This window comes from Topomyia yanbarensis, chromosome 1 (assembly GCF_030247195.1).
Source record: "Topomyia yanbarensis strain Yona2022 chromosome 1, ASM3024719v1, whole genome shotgun sequence".
Lineage (NCBI taxonomy): Eukaryota > Metazoa > Arthropoda > Insecta > Diptera > Culicidae > Topomyia > Topomyia yanbarensis.
Window position 1 is genome coordinate 172653922 of NC_080670.1, and position 17303 is coordinate 172671224.

The 17303-nt window shown below is 43.6% G+C and overlaps 1 protein-coding gene across 1 annotated transcript; it reads left to right on the plus strand.

The window, feature by feature from the left end:
- Positions 1-15595: 15595 nt before the first annotated feature.
- On the plus strand, positions 15596-15925 carry LOC131676090 (uncharacterized). The gene has a single exon (XM_058955219.1). It carries the CDS (start codon positions 15596-15598, stop codon positions 15923-15925), a length of 330 nt encoding a protein of 109 aa, XP_058811202.1.
- The last annotated feature ends 1378 nt before the right edge of the window (positions 15926-17303 follow it).

Here is a 17303-nt window from a genome sequence, read left to right on the forward strand (position 1 = left end):
TTTTCGAAAGCACGCAAAGAATTGCTGAGTGATGCATCCTAGCTGCTGTTATTTAGTGTAAAATATGTTTGGTTAGTAAGAATGCTTTTGACTGGTTTGTCACGTGGTTTGCTTAAATTTTCGTTTTAGCTATATCAGTCGACGAATTTGCAGTTCGATTTTATAGCATCAGTATCACGGCGGACTGAGTAAGCCGCCAGATAGACGCCAAATTTTAGTAATTAAAATACTTCTTGGATTCACGAGCATGGGACTGGTCACGAGTGAAGTCCGGCAAGAACAGAAGATCGATGAAACGTAGCGAAATCGAAATCTGGCTACCGGTCATGCAGCCAGCGTGTTCGCGTTTGTGACCAAGGTTGTATTATTGCGCTGGGCTCTAGCGATTTTATGTTAACGAGTTTGACAACGAGGGTGTGTGCGTCGCGTTTATGCAACTACGTGTGTATAACCGTGTAGCAGCTTGCATATTCGTAGGCGCTCTCGAATGTTGGGCAAACTGCGTTTTTGAGTGAATGATCGGGAAGGAAGAGAGTTTTCCTATATCACTAGAGTATCCTGTCATGGCGCCCTGAGGCGTATAATGTATAAGTGTTTTTTTTTAGACGAAGATTGAACACATGCTTCCGCACGCGACTGATTTAGGTTCGCGTGAGAACGGGCGTTAGTACAATCACACTTGCGATCACGAGTGATTCAGTCTTGTTGAAACGACCATGATCTGTGACTGAAATATTTGTCTGATCACGGTTTCAAAGTAGCCCGCGGAATACTTTCCCGATAATATATCGCATTTTCTTTGACGCCAGGCTCGATGAAAATGATTGGAGAGCGTCCACCTACGGCTACAACGGTCTAAACTATTATTTGTGGCGGGTGCTGCCTCCTGGTTGCCAACCAATGAATCAAATTTGCATATGAATGGTCGGTCAAGTAAACGCTATCGTTTTGAGAGTTTACGAATCGCTCAATTTGAACATTTTTGCGTCAGGAAACACGATGTTCGGAATTCGACCGCTTTCGGTCACTTCTTCGCTCTCTCAAGTCTAACTTGTTTCTGCTTCGGTGTGAAATAGGCGTTCTGGAACTCGCAAGGCCTAACCATGAGCTCATTTTCCAACATGCATCGGATGCTGCAGTCGAATATTTTCAATTCTATAGACATTTGAATGGCACTTCGTCGTGGATTTTGCTCAAGTCGCTGCATCACTATCGAGCCATCTCACGTGATGTTGCAGTCTTTTGATGTCCACCTCCATGGCACTTTGCGATGCTACCAGTACTATTTTAACCAGTTATGGTGCGATGAACAAAAAGTTTATTAACATTAAGTGTTTGAGCTCATGAACAATCGCAGGTTGTGATTTTGCAGACCCTCCGTCAGAAGCAAGCGAACCTGTGATCCACTCGTTTGCCCGGCTTACTCAAACATAAGGGCTATCCCCAGTTTCCCTAGCACTCGCAAAAGCGATGTGGCGTAGCCTCATTGGATCGTGAAATCAAAATAAAACTGGCAACGCTTGTAAAAAGGGCTGGATGTTGCTGGCTCGAATCAAAACTTGTCGAAAGTAAACAAAGTTCATTTCATATCGTCAACCTGGCGCCCAGGTGGAGAAATCGTTGGAATTCAACGGGGTGCTGGAGAGTTGCCAGAAAATTTTTATTTCCAGATTAAATTTTACTAAACTTCCCAGGCTCAGCCGGAATGCAGGCTGGTTCTAATTCGTATTCCGGCTCCGGTGACACAACCGATTCTAGTTAGAATGTTTAAGGGGTACCATTTCGATGCGGCTTAGCCGCATAACCGAGGCCTAGGAACCGAAGCGGCGCAAAGCCGCTGAGGATCCGCCGGACGAGGTGGGTAATGACCCGCCGTCGGAAGCAAGCGAACATGTGATCCACTCGATAGCCCGGCTTACTCAAACATAGGGGCTATCCCTAGTTTCAGCACGCGCAAATGCGATGTGGCGGAGCCGCATTGGGTGGTGGACACAAAATAAAATTGGCAACGCTAGCAAAATGTAAACACAAATGAACACTCCGGATGAACCTATCGTCAATTGACATTTCGACGAGTTTTGATTCGAGCCCCGAATCTCGTCGTTCGCAAAAAATTTCTAAATCCATGTAAACAGTACAAGTGAACTGTCAAGAAAAGTGAGGTTAGCTGTGTCAGAAAAGAACCTTATAATAGGGGTGCGAAACACGTGGTTTTAATATTCATAAGTACAAGTGAATGCGATTAAAGCAGTACTACATAAAAAGCTAGAGAACTATTATTGGAGGTAAGAAGGTAATCAAGTAAATTTAGATTTAGTTAACACATTCTTTCGGGAACGATTGTTTCTGATATCCAATAGCTTGCAGGTAATAAAAGTAACAGTTTCTCTTATTTATTTAGAATGTTTTGGGTTTTCTGAACGACAGTTTTCTTTTTCAGCTTCGAAGGAAATTACTTACGTTTGCAATTGCTTTAGAAGGAGATTTTATTTAGTATGCAAAATACGTTGAAGAAAAGACTACAAGTATTTAGACTTAAAATATTCTACTAAATATTTATATGTAATTCCGCTGGCTGTAGTCAACTGTGATCAACACTTATGCACAAATGGGATTGATCCATTATCATTATTTTTTGTATTTTTGGGAGTAAATTTTGAATAACCAAAAGGCACACCATAGTCCACATCCTCATTATAATTGCAATTCCACCAACGTTTCGTGCTAACTTTTAGCTGAATAAGAGGGAAAAGCCAAGCACGAGTTTGTTTACAAAGTAGATTAGCCCTGGTAAAGAATTGAAGGCATCCAAATTTTATTCTAGTTCTCAAGCTTCAAGATTTTTCTGTCTGTCGAACCAATTCTGAACTCTATATCGAAGTAACATTTCTCTAATGACAAATGTGCTAAGGCAGCCCCTGCACTAAAGACTATAAATAATACATTGTCATATATCCTATTTATGCATGCTAGTGCTCCGATTACTTTCACAAGGAACACACCAACAAACTGTACGGATTAACTGCATTAGAGGAAGGATTCCATTCACAACTGTTGTCTAGCTGTTGTTTTAGCTCGCACAGAGCACGGAATTCTCCCTGGATTGTATGTACATCTGATTCTAGGTCGGGAATCCGTGAACATCCGAAAGTTGATTCCAAACAGATGAATAGCAGTTTCCCTTCCCTCTTCTGCACAAGCAAAGGCAATAAAGTGAATGAATTTTTTTTTTTTGGTCTTCCTCACTAGCTGATCTCGTAGGAATGCAGTGCCAATTTTAGACATTATCCCGGAGGCAAAAGAGAAAATAGAATAGGATGGAATGAAACAAAACAAAGGAAAAAAGCATCCTCGAAGGAATCGGAAGGGGAACGAACGGCCCCTGGCGCGGCTTGCAAAACTGTCCTATACGTCACCCATGTGCCGCCGCTGCCGCTGAAGAGTGTGTATGTTTTATGTAAATTAGGTTTTCCTGATTCCGCACATCGCATCACAGAGCGAGCTCGGAGGCAGTCTTTTCCCAATGCTGCGATGCGAATTTTCCCTGGGGACGAACGAACCTGCAGCCAGCCAGTGACAGACGAAGCAAATAGGATTAGTTCAAGCGAGGCATCAGCGATTGTTCCTGAAGCCTGGATGAAGCGCAATTTCCAAACTAAAGTGCGTCCGGTTTGGGATGGGAAATCCACGACACGACAGTGCTAAGCCAAACCAAGGCAGCCGTTCTCCTCAGTGGTGGATGAGATTGGGTGAGTGTCAAGACTGGGGGACTGACTAATTAAATTCAGCTGGCTTGAAATGAGCAATTACAGAAACCGACAGCCAGGACAGAGAGAGATAGAGCGAGCAACAGATCCGTGCGATTGCCTTCGGAAGTCTGCTATTTCGGTGTGGGTGGGTGTGTGTGGACTATGTTTTCTGCCCTAATTGAAGGTCGTAAGTTGCGATAACCAACTGTCACTAAAGATACAATCGGGACACTGACAGGGGAATAGTCTATTTTGGTTTAGGGCAACTGCCCCTCGATAATGGACAGGAGTGTTCTTAAAATTTTGTTTGAATGCAAACCACTGGAAGCACTTTGAGTGATTCGAACCATAATGGATATTACATCATCATGTAACAGATTAGATAGTCTCAATTGACCCGTTGCTTAGGTTAGTCGGAGAATCTGTCAAATTTTAAATTGAAACCGTCGATCCGGATGCGGGCGTCGAAAACCAGTCGACGTCCTAACGTCCGCATCCAGCCAATTAGCGTGGCCAATTCCGCTACCAAGCCAGCCTGATAATGGTCCTTGTTCGGTGGTCCATAAACCACAAACATGTTCTCTTGTGCTCCCTTCTCGTAAAACGGCCTAATCGAAAATGAATTTCCCCCGAAGATACGCTGCTCTCTCTCTTTGTGGTAGCCGGTCCGACAGAATGAACGCCGGAATGTATAGGTACGGTCCGAAAATCCAACCAACAACGCTTCCGTCCAATATGGCAATCCCTGATGTGTCCCCAGTTGTTGGGAGATTGTGATGCTCTTCCAATTGGAAATAATCGTCAACAGTAATTTGCAACATTTTTCACTACCGCCTCTGGGTTTGCAGCCGGTCGGGCTCGGACAGACTTTCACTGATCGATAGGAACGGGCACTTTTGTTCCTTTTTGCCAGCTTTGAATGTACTGAGCAACTAAGCCGGTAGAATCGAAGCTCCACTAGCTGCATCCGTAGGAGTAGAGAGTAGGATAAAAGGAAGCTGTTCTGCTAGCGCCGAGTCGAATGACAATATTCGCCGGATGACGTTGTGGGCCACGAAATTTCGCCACACTGTGGAACTGAAATTTACAATCGAATGAACCTTTCTGGTATCCGCATGGACTTTAACCCTAGTACGGTTTTGTGGGGTACATTTGTACCCCAGAGCTATTTGCAATCCCTGTTATTCCGTTATTGGCTTATTTTAACTACAAGCAATCTTTATCGTAAATCAATTTGATTTTAAAACTTCCATTAAAGCAGTAGCGGAACCGCTACTTAATGAAAAGTGCTGTTTTGGGCAAGCTGGCGTTCACACAAATTAAAGAAACTCGAATATCACAAAGTTGTGTCGAATGGAATAGATTCTGCTTATTGTGAATGGATCTTAACACGACGTTTTAGATCTTAATTTTGAAATCATGGCAGCGTAGCAGATACCTGATGTAAACATATTGTGGGCTCATATTATTGGCTCGAATCAAAACTCGTCGAAATGTCAATTGACGATAGGTTCATCCGGAGTGTTCATTTGTGTTTACATTTTGCTAGCGTTGCCAATTTTATTTTGTGTCCACCACCCAATGTGGCTACGCCACATCGCTTTTGCGAGTGCTGTCTGACTTCGCTACCGCTCAGTCGGACTTAAACTAGGGATAGCCCCTATGTTTGAGTAAGCCGGGCAAACAAGTGGATCACAGGTTCCCTAGCTTCCGACGGCGGGTTGTTTCTAATTCTAACGATTTCACCACCTGGGCGCCAGGTTGACGATATGAAATGAACTTTGTTTACTTTCGACAAGTTTTGATCCGGGCCAATAACATCCAGCCACATATTGTAGAGACTCGATCTAGCCGCCTACTTATTTCTCTGTCCTGTCATCAAAGCCAAATAACCGTTGAATTAACTGTCTCGCCTCATTGAATACCGAACCAACCGATGAAGCTTAATTTTATGGACAGGTTAATTGACTTAAGAAATTGTCACTTTGAACCGTAATTCCCGACATCCATGTGCACTCACTTCATTGATAACGCCTTTCCAGCCAGCGAACCGATTCCCGCGCGGTGGTGCGGTTGACGGCAATTTTCTCATCAATTAACTCAATTTGAAAACCCTTTGCCCGTTGTTGCTGTCATTGCATTGGAAGATGAATGCGTTACAGAAATTGCTACAACCGCCGATGCTCTGGGAAATACGGCATTTCGGAACCAATTCTCCACGCCCTTCATTTGGGAATGAATTAGGTCCTACGACGCTCACTAAATGAGTATTAAACTGTCTCACCAAATGTCCCCTGGCAGCAGCGAGTGCGTGTTATGGCTTAGGGTGTTAGGGTTGGTCTTAACTGTGCCACCATGTCGAACTTGGAAAATGCATTTTAGTGCGCAATAAATTTTGCTTCCATTACTGATTGACAATCGGACCCTGAAATGGCATTTTCTGGTGGTGCGAGAGTGGTGGCTGCTGAGGGAGAATGTCATTCATTACAGATTATTAACAGTTGTTTTTTGAATATTTAGGAACTGTGGGAAACGTTGGGGTAGCGAAATGCTAAACTAACGGTCTATTTTCTGTTGAATCATATTTTGTAACAAATTCTTAGTAGGAATAGAAATAGATTAGTTTCTTATGCAGCTTCACTAATGAAAATTGGAATAAACTTTAAAAATGACATGAGCGTGATGCTGTTTTATTGCGTTTTTACCCGAACATGCGCGGAATCAAATCGGAGAAATATAAAAATGACAAATCATCACAATTAATTCATTCGTCTATCTGCAGCCAAAAACTCACGGATAATGGATCAATAGAGAAAAAAAACCCTTTTCGCTATTCCCAACAATAAATCTCCAATTTTATCTGGTACTAAGTTCGCGCACGTTGCCTGACAGCACACCAACATACTCGTTAATGAAACAACAACAAAAACAACAACAACAGAACGGAGTGTGTTCCGCGACGACCGTGACTTCAAACCGGAACCAATAGCGCATGAACAGAATAGTAATGAGAAACTGTCAAAGAAGATTTGCCACCGCGTCGCTTTCTGCGTTCATTTCCTGTGCGGCTGATGCCAGCTGCAGTAGAGGAGATGCACAGCTGTGTTTGTACTTATAAAGCTACCTTAGCACGGCTGTAGCTCTGTGAGTTGCAGTTTGGGGCTGTAGACGACGCCAGCGTTATTGTTTTGTCTGAATAACCAACAAAGTAAACTTTTTGAGCGTCTTGTGTTTTTACAATATTTAATTATCACGACCATTCCATTGAACTACCTTGATCCCTATCCTTTTGCTGGAATAACTGTCAAAAATGTTAACCCATGTGGCTAAATTCACTGCCAAGGAAGATCGATAATGTCAAACGAGGACGCGTTCACATTTTTTTTAGAAAATCAATTAAAAATCATTCTGAAGTTTTATTGCTACATTTACAAGAAGGAAAGGTTTATGAAATAAAATGAGTTTTGCTCACAAAACAAGTAAGGCTCATTAATGTGATTATTACCTTTAATTTGAGTATTAACAGTTACAAGGATCAGCTCTATAACTGAAGTTATTGCAATTGGTCTGATTGGATTCCGATGGAGCAGTGCTGCCAGGGACAGTTTAAGTTGACGACGGAAAATGTTTTTTTTCATATATCTTCGTTATGGTGCAATATTATTAAAAACTGATAAAACTTATCAATTTAGCCTGTCGTTGGCTACGTTTTCCACGTAATTGAAGGCCAAAATTGACCAGTTTCTAGCACTGCCATGGAAGCACCTATCTTTTTGAAAGCTTTTCGTGTTTCTTGATCCCACCGTTTTCAAGGAAAAATAGTTTTGAAACCCTACATGCACTAGAAAAAAGTTGGGCATGAAAGGGTTAATGACTTAATTGAAATAAAATGCTCTTGAATTTCACCATCAAATATATATTAGTAAAGTCGTGTTTCGCTGATTGGTTGCTCTTAACTTGACTACTTTTTAGTTGAATCATTGTCCAACTAAAAAGCATTTGAATGTTAAAACCTCATGTCAAAACCACTTTTACAATCAAACTGACAATTCAATATAAATTCTTCAAAAAGACAAAAGAAATTTTTGTAAACAAACTTATTTCGCTCATAATTCCGCTACCGAGTGAAATTTCATGAAAAATGTCCATTAATCTATATCTTTACCCTTCATAGCAGCAACTTGTTTTCTGTATTCAAATGATAACGAATTCAGAGAAATTAGCAAAACAAAAGTTTGTTTACAAATCTTATTAGCCCTATTCAAAAGTTAATATGGAGTTACTAAAGATGTGAACAGATGCACTCACACTACTAAAAAAGAAAATCATTATTTGCAGTTCAATAAGCCGATTAGGGCCTATTTTTGTTGCGTTCAGAGGCCCATACTATCAGGCAATCCATGAGACGTTTCTGATCAGCCGATTATTTGCTGACGTTACTCTGGAGGACAATGTCGTTGATTCGATCCAACTTCAAACGAATCGGACTAACGAAAGATATTTGTCGGACGAGTTTTCCTGTTCTTCTTCTAGTTCTGGTTATTTTCCGTCGGCCTATTTCATCTACGAGGCCAAACACCGACGCCAGAGAGGTGACGACTCCCACTATCTGAACTAGACATCGACCCATCAACTCATGGACCGAGGACCAACGACTTGTCTTTACTTCCCTTCCGAAGAAAGGCGTGACCTCAGATTTTTCTCAACTCAGAAAAATCTCAACGACCTCGACTGGGATTGAAACCAGACCAAGTGGGGTGAGTGGCGATCACGCTTACCACTCTACTATCGGCGCCGTCACGAGTTTTCCTGTTCGCACCCAGTCACCGTGGCAAGCAGAAAGTTAGCAAAAGTTAAGCAAAGCAAAATTGATGCTGACAGAGTTTTTGCGAGCATTTTGCGCGATTTGTGCGAGAATTCTGGCACAGAATTCGCTCAAATGCAACAAACGTTTCTGACAGAAGCGGTTAAACCAACCGATGCTGCTCACTTTTATCCAGAATCCAGCCATGAATGTACGGCCAAGATCTCTGTACGCTTCCTGCCACATCTTCGTCAGATGTTTTGCTTGATTCGTGCTAAATTCTACCAGGTAGGAATTGCCAGGATCTTTGCACAGTTTATGTCCGAGTTATGCAAGGGTTTTCTCGGTTCCTGTCAAAATTTGCCAGAAAACGCGAGCGAAACCGAGTTCGCCCTAGCTCAACTAACCCGACAGGATACGCGCAGAAATCTGACAGGGCTGCCAAACCAAGACTTACAGAAATCTGGCAAAGCGGTCTCTGCCAGAAAATTCGCTCATTGGGCTATGCCAGAAAATTTAGTGATTGGGCAGGAGAAGACTTGTTGACAAAACCCAATGAGGTATATATAGGTGTGGCAGAACACACAGTTTGCTAGTGTTGGCAACCAAAAATATGTAAACAATTCAGAAGCACAACGGGTCGACGTCATAGCGTTCACACGATTGAATGGGAGTGGAACGAACGGTATGACGAAAGCAAGTCGATTTATTCCAAGATGGAGAGAAAGGTGGGAACATTTGACACTTTTGAGTGTATTAGTATTATACTTGCAAAATTAAGCATGGCGGCCGGGGCCCTTAAAGTAAACATCAACATCCGAATGAGCATCCTGATTCTTTGGCGCACGATGAAAAGTGAGAAAAGGCCGAGCTTCACTTCGGATCTATCGATTAAAACACTTATGGACACTTTTTACCTCGAAAAAAACCGATTAAATTAACTATGACCGAACCGAAACAAAACTTATGGCAACAGAAGGGCCCGCTACGTCAACTGTCTATGCTTTGCTTCTTCATATCCTCTTGTTTTTTCGGCTTCATCGAAGAAAAATGACAACCGCGCTCACACACAGAAAAAAATGTGCACACCTGTATCCGTCTTAGATTTATTCTGTGGTCACACACACCACTCATGTAAGATTCATCTTACGAATACCAAAGTACCATCTTCGCCATACCTGTATATTCGACATTGGACATAACCCACGGTTGAATTGTCAAACAAACGCCACATGGATTGTCTAATCGCATCGAATCGAAACTCGCTAAAGGCTGGATCAAGGAGTTTTATTCTCAGGTGATACGATCCTCGAAATCGCCGATCAGCCATGTTGGTTCTAGAAACGACAGCTAACAACATTGTTTACTACATCCTCATGCATGTTTGCTTGGATTTCAGTATGTAAACAAAGTTGTTCGCCGTCATTTTTCTACTCCGCAGCTTGCTGCACGCTTACCTCACTACTCACCTAGTTACTGCCAAAGACGAATCACCTTATAACTCTAAGCACCTTGGGCTGGATGTTGTTGGCTCGAATCAAAACTCATCCCATAGCGTCAAACTTGCTCCCAGATGGCAAGATCGTTGGAGTTCAACCCCGCTTGGACATGCCTGGCAGATCTCCCCCCAGATAGCCGACAGCGAAATAAAAAGTCTGGCAGAATTTCTGGGGGTCTGGCTGGATGAGCGCTGCCCAGCCGACCGGCTCAAATGCAACAACCGATTTCTGCCAGGCACACACCGGCAGGACCGGTTTTGTACTGCTTCAGGTTTTGCTTGTATTTTTTAATTTTTTTTAATTTTATGTGAATTTATGATAAAAACATGTCTGGAGACATGAAATCCATATTACTTACCATATTTGAAACTAAAATCTTTGTTTCTCCCTATTTTTTTCGTCTTCCAAAACTATCCTTCTTGGAAAAATGTAAATATGGCGAAAATGAAACAACGATAAACAAAACAGAACCGGTGAGGCGAATCTGCCTGCTATAACTGGAAGGAGTATAGCTGAATTCTGGCAGCGCCATTTAGATAATTTTGACAGCTGCCGGAATCCTGACGGTTTTTTGCTGGCTGCCCGTTTTTCTTCCAAGCGGGACGGGGTGCTAGAGCGTTGCCAGAAAATTTTTATTTCCCAGATTAAATTTTTGGAATCTTCCCAGTTAAGCACTGCCGGAATGCTGGCTGGTTCTAATTCGTATTCCGGCTCCGGTGACAAAACCGATTCTAGTTAAAATCGATTGTATCACTGGAACCGGAATACTACTTAGAACCAACTTGAATTGCGGCTCATTTCCGGTTAAACTTTACTAGGTTCCGGTATCCATCCAATACCCTTCAGGAACCTCTGTTTAAGGGGTACCATTTCAATCTGGCTTAGTCGCATAACCGAGGCCTAGGAACCGAAGCGGCGCAAAGCCGCTGAGGATCCGCCCGGCGAGGTTGTTGCCGACCCGCCGTCGGAAGCAAGCGAACCTGTGATCCACTCGTTTGCCCGGCTTACTCAAACATAGAGGCTATCCGTAGTTTAAGTCCGACTGAGCGGTAGCGAAGTTGGACAGCACGCGCAAAAGCGATGTGGCGTAGCCACATTAGGTGGTGTAAACAAAATAAAATTAGCAACGCTAGCAAAATGTAAACACAAAGGCTGGATGTTGGTGGCTCGAATCAAAACTTGTCGAAAGTAAACAAAGTTCATTTCATAGCGTCAAATTTGCTCCAAGGTGGCGAAAACGTTAGAGTAACCGAGGCCTAGGAACCGAAGCAACGCTAGCAAAATGTAAACACAAGTCAACACTCCGGATGAACCTATCGTCAATTGACATTTCGACGAGTTTTGGTTCGAGCCAATAATATGGGCCCCTCGTCAAAATGTCGATTGACAGTAGGTTCATCCGGAATCTTCATTTAGGCTGGATGTTGTTGGGTCAAACCTAAGAGAAGAGACGACAACAGGCTTCTTGCTCTTCTTAATTTTATCTACCAGGCCCTGTCGTCATTCCAAAGACAACAAGCATCCATCGTTGCCAGATTCCATTTGCATGTTTTTCACAATCGCTGAAAATAATTGTACCTCAAATATCCACCCTCAGTCAAGAATTCACAATACTAGCTGCATTTACAAATTGAATTTTAAGTTTATTTGTGTCTCTCTTAACAATACACGTAGTTATATCGTCATTCAGGGTATTTATTCAATTTGCATGAAATGTTCATGTGTATGAAAAGTAGCCAAAATAAATTCAGCAGCACTGTTTTTTATCCCGTTTGAAAATATTATGAACGCTCTTGACTGGCAAAACGGCCAATCAGAAGCCATCCCATACCTAGGGGCAGATCAATTATGATGCATTTTTAAAAACCAGCGAAATTAAATGCATTTCTTTCCATCAAACTAGAGATTCAGGATGTATTTTGCGCTTTGTGTAAGACGTCAAAACCCTACAAAACAACTGGCTCTACATTCAATAAAACCACTGAGAACTGACATACAAGTAAAGTTTTCTATGTGTGTAAGAAATAAAACTGTTGCTTTGAAATGCCACCAGCAAGTAGCAACTTTCCACTAGCCGGCGCTACGATCGGCCAGTAACCGCTTTACGGGCGTTGCTTGCAAACTTGGATACAATGGTGATCCATGCATGCGATCCTGTATGCCATGGTTATTTTCAGTTATTTTCATTTAAATGTTTACACAGGTTTTCCAGGGGAGTTTGTTCTTGCTTATATGTCTGTTCTCTGTGACAAAACGTCGAACAAAGTGTTTCAGCGTAGGACGTTTGTTAAACAATCTTTTCTGCGAATTTGTTATACATTCCTGCGACCTGCTTCTAGTCCGATACCCTTCAGGAACCTCTGTTTAAGGTGTACAATTAGGATGCGGCTTAGTCATATACGCAATTCTCAAAAACTATCCCTACTTTAAGTCCGACTTAAACTATCGCCGACAGCACTATCATCGAGAAGCGGTGTCGTAGCTATATTGGATGGTGGAATCAAAATTAAATTGGAAACGCTATCAAAATGGGGCCCCTATTATTGGCTCGAATTAAAACTCATCGAAATGTCAATTGACGATAGGTTCATCTGGAGTGTTCATTTGTGTATACATTTTGCTAGCGTTGCCTATTTTATTTTGTGTCCACCACCCAATGTGGCTACGCCACATCGCTTTTGCGCGTGCTGTGGGATAGCCCCTATGTTTGAGTAAGCCGGGCAAACGAATGGATCACAGGTTCGCTTGCTTCCGACGGCAAGTTGGCGGCCATCTCGCCCAGCGGATCCTCAGCGGCTTCAGTGCTCGGATCCTCAGCTTCGGTTAGGACTGTAGCTTGGAAGGCCCATCACGGCGGAAATCAAGAAGAAAATAGAGGAGCTCTACGAGTTCTTAAAGGACAAGGACAATGTCCACATTAAGATTAAGCATCTATTGACGAGTATAAAGTCCGCCATAAATGTCGTCGGAAGAGAGCAGATCGCGCTGAGGACGCGTACTGATCATGCCGAAAAAACGATTAACGAGGACAAGGTGAAAGCAGTATTTGAGGAAGCAAGAGAAAAGGGAGTCACCTGGAGAGGACGAAGAAAAGAGAAAACCAAAGAATGAGCAAGAAGTCAATCGGAAGCAAGGAACCTGTGAGAACCCGTAGCACTCAGAAAAGTGAGATGCTCTTCGAACTAAAGAAGACCCGACGGTCAAGAACGTAGCCTTCATGACGCTCATTGAAAACTCGCTAGGCGTGGAAGCAACCGTAAGCGCCCTAGCCCATGAGACAATGATTGAGTGTAGGAACCTGGACGAGATAACAACAGGAGGTGAGCTGAGAAGTGCGCTGAAGGAACATGATTTGAGAGATACACCAGTGATAATTCGGACGAGGAAGCCCTACCACTGCATGCAGACGACGTCGATACGGCTTTCCACGACTGTAGCTAACAAATTGTTGGAAAAAGACCGAATCAATCATTGGTGACCAGTGTGTTCACTGGAGGCTGTCTCTAGAGTTTCCAAACAAATTAATGGGCTTTAGTCACCAGGCGAGAAATTGCAAAGTCTCTGAAAATACAGATCTGATCTGTGCAGAAAATGTGGGGAGGGTACAAAAAGGCAATGAAGGGCTAGAAGTGGTGTAGGTGACACAGTTAAACCTCAATCATTACGACACTGCACAGCCGCTATTGTGGCAGTCGACAATAGAAACGAAATGCGATGTTGCAATTATTGTGGAGCCTACTGAATACCTATCGAAAACAGTATCTGGGCAGTGGATAGCTCAGGAATGGTTGCAATTCATGTTGTGGGCCAATAGGCCATACAGGAAGTAGGCTTAAACTCATACGAAGGTTACGTGATTACCAAAATCAATGGAAATTTTGTATAAAGCTGCTACGCGTCCCTTAGATGGACGGTAGAGTAATTCCATCGGATGCTAGACAAGGCTACTGACGAGCTGGTAGTCATCGGACGAGATTCCATTGCTTGAGCAGTGGAGTGGGAAAGCAGACATACCAACACAAGAGGGTATAGCCTGTTTGAAGCTCTAGCCAAAGTGAATGCTATGCTATGCTACGCAATGAGGGCACCAGCACAACTTTCAGCAGAAATCGACGTGAATCCATCATTGACGTTACCTCTTGCAGCCGGTCGTTAGACTACACGCATAGTGACCACCTGGCAATCCAGCATAGTTTTGGTAAACGATACCAAGCCCCAATTCAGAGGGTGAGAGCACACGAGCGGAAGTGGATGGAGAAGTTATTTGACATTTGTGGAAGCACTTCGGGTAGCGAGCCACTTCCCTGACATCAACGCGAAAGAGTTAAAGGAAACTCTAGCAAGAGTATGTGACACCACACATACCGGTGAAACGAGGAGCTCGGAGTCCTCCGCGCTAGCTATCCCAAGGGCCACATTAGGACGCATTGTGATAAAGCGAAGTAAATCGATTTGCTTTAAAGAGTTGTGGAAGTTTGGGACGACACATACCGTGCGTCAATAGCAAAGATCATAGGGCCCATGACGCTTCTGGAAATAAGCCCTGATAGACTGAAAGTTATCATAGAAGGGCTCTTTCCGGAGCACGATCTAATGATATGGCCGATTGTACCGTATAGCGAGGTAGAGCAGGACAATGCCGTAGTGATACGAGTTTCCAACAAGGAGCTCTTCACATTGGCAAAGGGTATAAAGGTTAAGAAAGCGCCTTTTCGGAATTTCCAATATCGCATTGAGAGCGGCAATCCAGACACTTCCAGATATTTTCAGGACAGGGTCAAAAGCTATTAGATGAGGGCCACTTCTTTGACAAAAGGAAGATGCTTCCCAAACCAGATAACCCACCCGAGGTTCCACAGTCGTATAGACCAATATGTCTGCTAGATACGCTCGTGAAACTCTTGGAGAGGATTGTCCTTAACAGGCTGACAACATTTACGAAAAGAGATAAAGTGTTGTCGAAAAACAAGTTCGGAATTCGGAAGGGTAAGTCTACGGTGGACGCCATTCGGAGAGATTCGATCTGGTGCGCAAATAGAAAAAAAGAATAGAAAAGAAGAGGATAGACGTCAAAAATGCATTCCATAGCTCAAAGTTAGGAAGCCGTCGCGGAATCACTGCACAAAATGAGGGTCCCTAGTTACCCGTGTGTAATTCTAAGGAGTTATTTCCAGAAGCAGGTCCGGACATATGGGACAAATAGGGGACAAATTTGATTAGAATCACAGCAGGAGTCCCGCAAGGCTCCATCCTGGGTCCAACGCTTTGGAACGGGATGCATAAAGGCGTGCTGACGCTTAAGCTGCCTAGGAGCCTAGAGATCGATGGGTTCGCAGACGACATCTTAATAACGGTACTGAGATGGACGCCGGAAGATGTGGAAATGTTGGCGATGGAAGAAATCAACAGGGTTGGAAACTAGGTGCAAGAAGTGAAGTTACAGATAGCCCATCACAAAACGGAGGTGATATTGGTCAGCAAAGTGTTGTAGCGAGTACAGATTACTGTCGGTCTCAAAGCGGACGCTGAAACAGCTGGGAGTAATGATTGATGACCGACTGAACTTCAATACCCAAGTCGACTATGCCTGTGAGAAGGCAGCCAAAGCTATATACGTTTTAGGCAGAATCATACCGAATAACGCCGGGCCAAGCAGTAGCAAGAGACGTCCTCTGGCTAGTGTATCATCATCGATAGTGATGTACGGAGGCCCGGTGTGGGTGGCGGCGCTGAAAACACAGCGAAATCGAGTAAAGCTAAGTAATACGTTCAGGTTCGTGGCCAAGTGGAGCGCAAGCACGTACAGGACTATCTCACCAGAGGAAGTCTGCGTTATTGCTGGAATGATCCCTATCAGCTTCATCCTAGTGTAAGATAACGAATGCTATAAGCGGAAGGGGACCATGGAGAATACGAAAAACACCGAGAGTTGACATGATGGCCCAATAGCAGCATGATTGGGACTCGTCGGAAAAAGGAAGGTGTACTCACAGATTCCTATCGGTTCTCTCGACATGTGTAAATAGGAGGCATGGTGAAGTAACCTGCAATCTGACGCCGTTCTTGTCTAGTTTCAACTAGTACCTGCATCGGGTCGGACACGCTACCCTTTTGTCCGGAGTGCATACACATCGAGGAAACACTGAAACATGTGGTCCTCGTCTGTCCAAGATTCGCTGCTGCCCGAGGGGAGATTCCTTCGCTTAACGTATAGAATGTAGTGATACAAATACTGTCGGAGCTTCAATGAAAGTGGCAAATAGAACAGTAGAACAACAAGCTGGCAACACCAACTAGCAAGATATGGGCGGAATGAGCGAGTGGTTCAAGTCGGTTATAATCTCTGCTAGTGTGGCCGTGAAGAAACGCGAGCCAGGTCTTGGCTTCTCCAGATTGGTTCACGTTCCGACGAGTTTCAGCGCGGCCGATGCTCGTATTTGGACCGGCTACGCAGCGAGGACTTGCCATCAAGCTGGCTCAATGTATACAGAAGGGGGAAATGGGCTCAGAGAAAGCTGACAGCTACCGACAGTCACACTAATCCGTTCGACTTTTCATTGATAGCGGAGAATTGCTGTGAAGGAATGCGTTCAAGTTTTCGGCGATTGGTTCACGTTTCGACCAGTTCAGAAGTTGGCGACGGTTCCGAGGTCACCGTACTGCTCATCGAAGCTTGGATAGCGACCTGATCGGATCACGTCTCGAAGGGTTCCATCAACGGCAATGGTCCTGGGCCGACCAGTTATGCAGCGAGGGTTAGATAGTGTGCTTACTCAACGTACACAGAAAAACCAAAGGGCTCCGCGTATGAAGAGTGGCCAACGTGCTCAAGATAGCTGGGGCTAATGACAGTAACACTAATTCCGTTGGAGCTCCACCACAGCAAAGATACATCACGTCGGTTAAAAATCCTGCGAGGATGGCTATGAAAAGATACGAGTTAGGTTTTCGGTATCTCTTCGCCAGGGGGTACTGTCAAATGCAGCCAGTCCATTTAATCTAAATGAGGCAAAAAGAGAGGCTATGTGAGACGAACGATAGAATGAACGAAAAAAAAACAAAAAGAAAACATCTATCGGCAAGTCCCGTCCCAGGCTGTACGTGGGTTGAAAAAAAAAGAAAAAAAAGAAAATATTCAGTTTTTTATTAAGTTAAAAAAATAGAATGCAAAAAAAATGAAGAAAAAAAGAAGAAAAAACACCCACACAGCGAATCGACGCAGTCGTAGAGCCAAAGGGCTTTAGTAAAGAA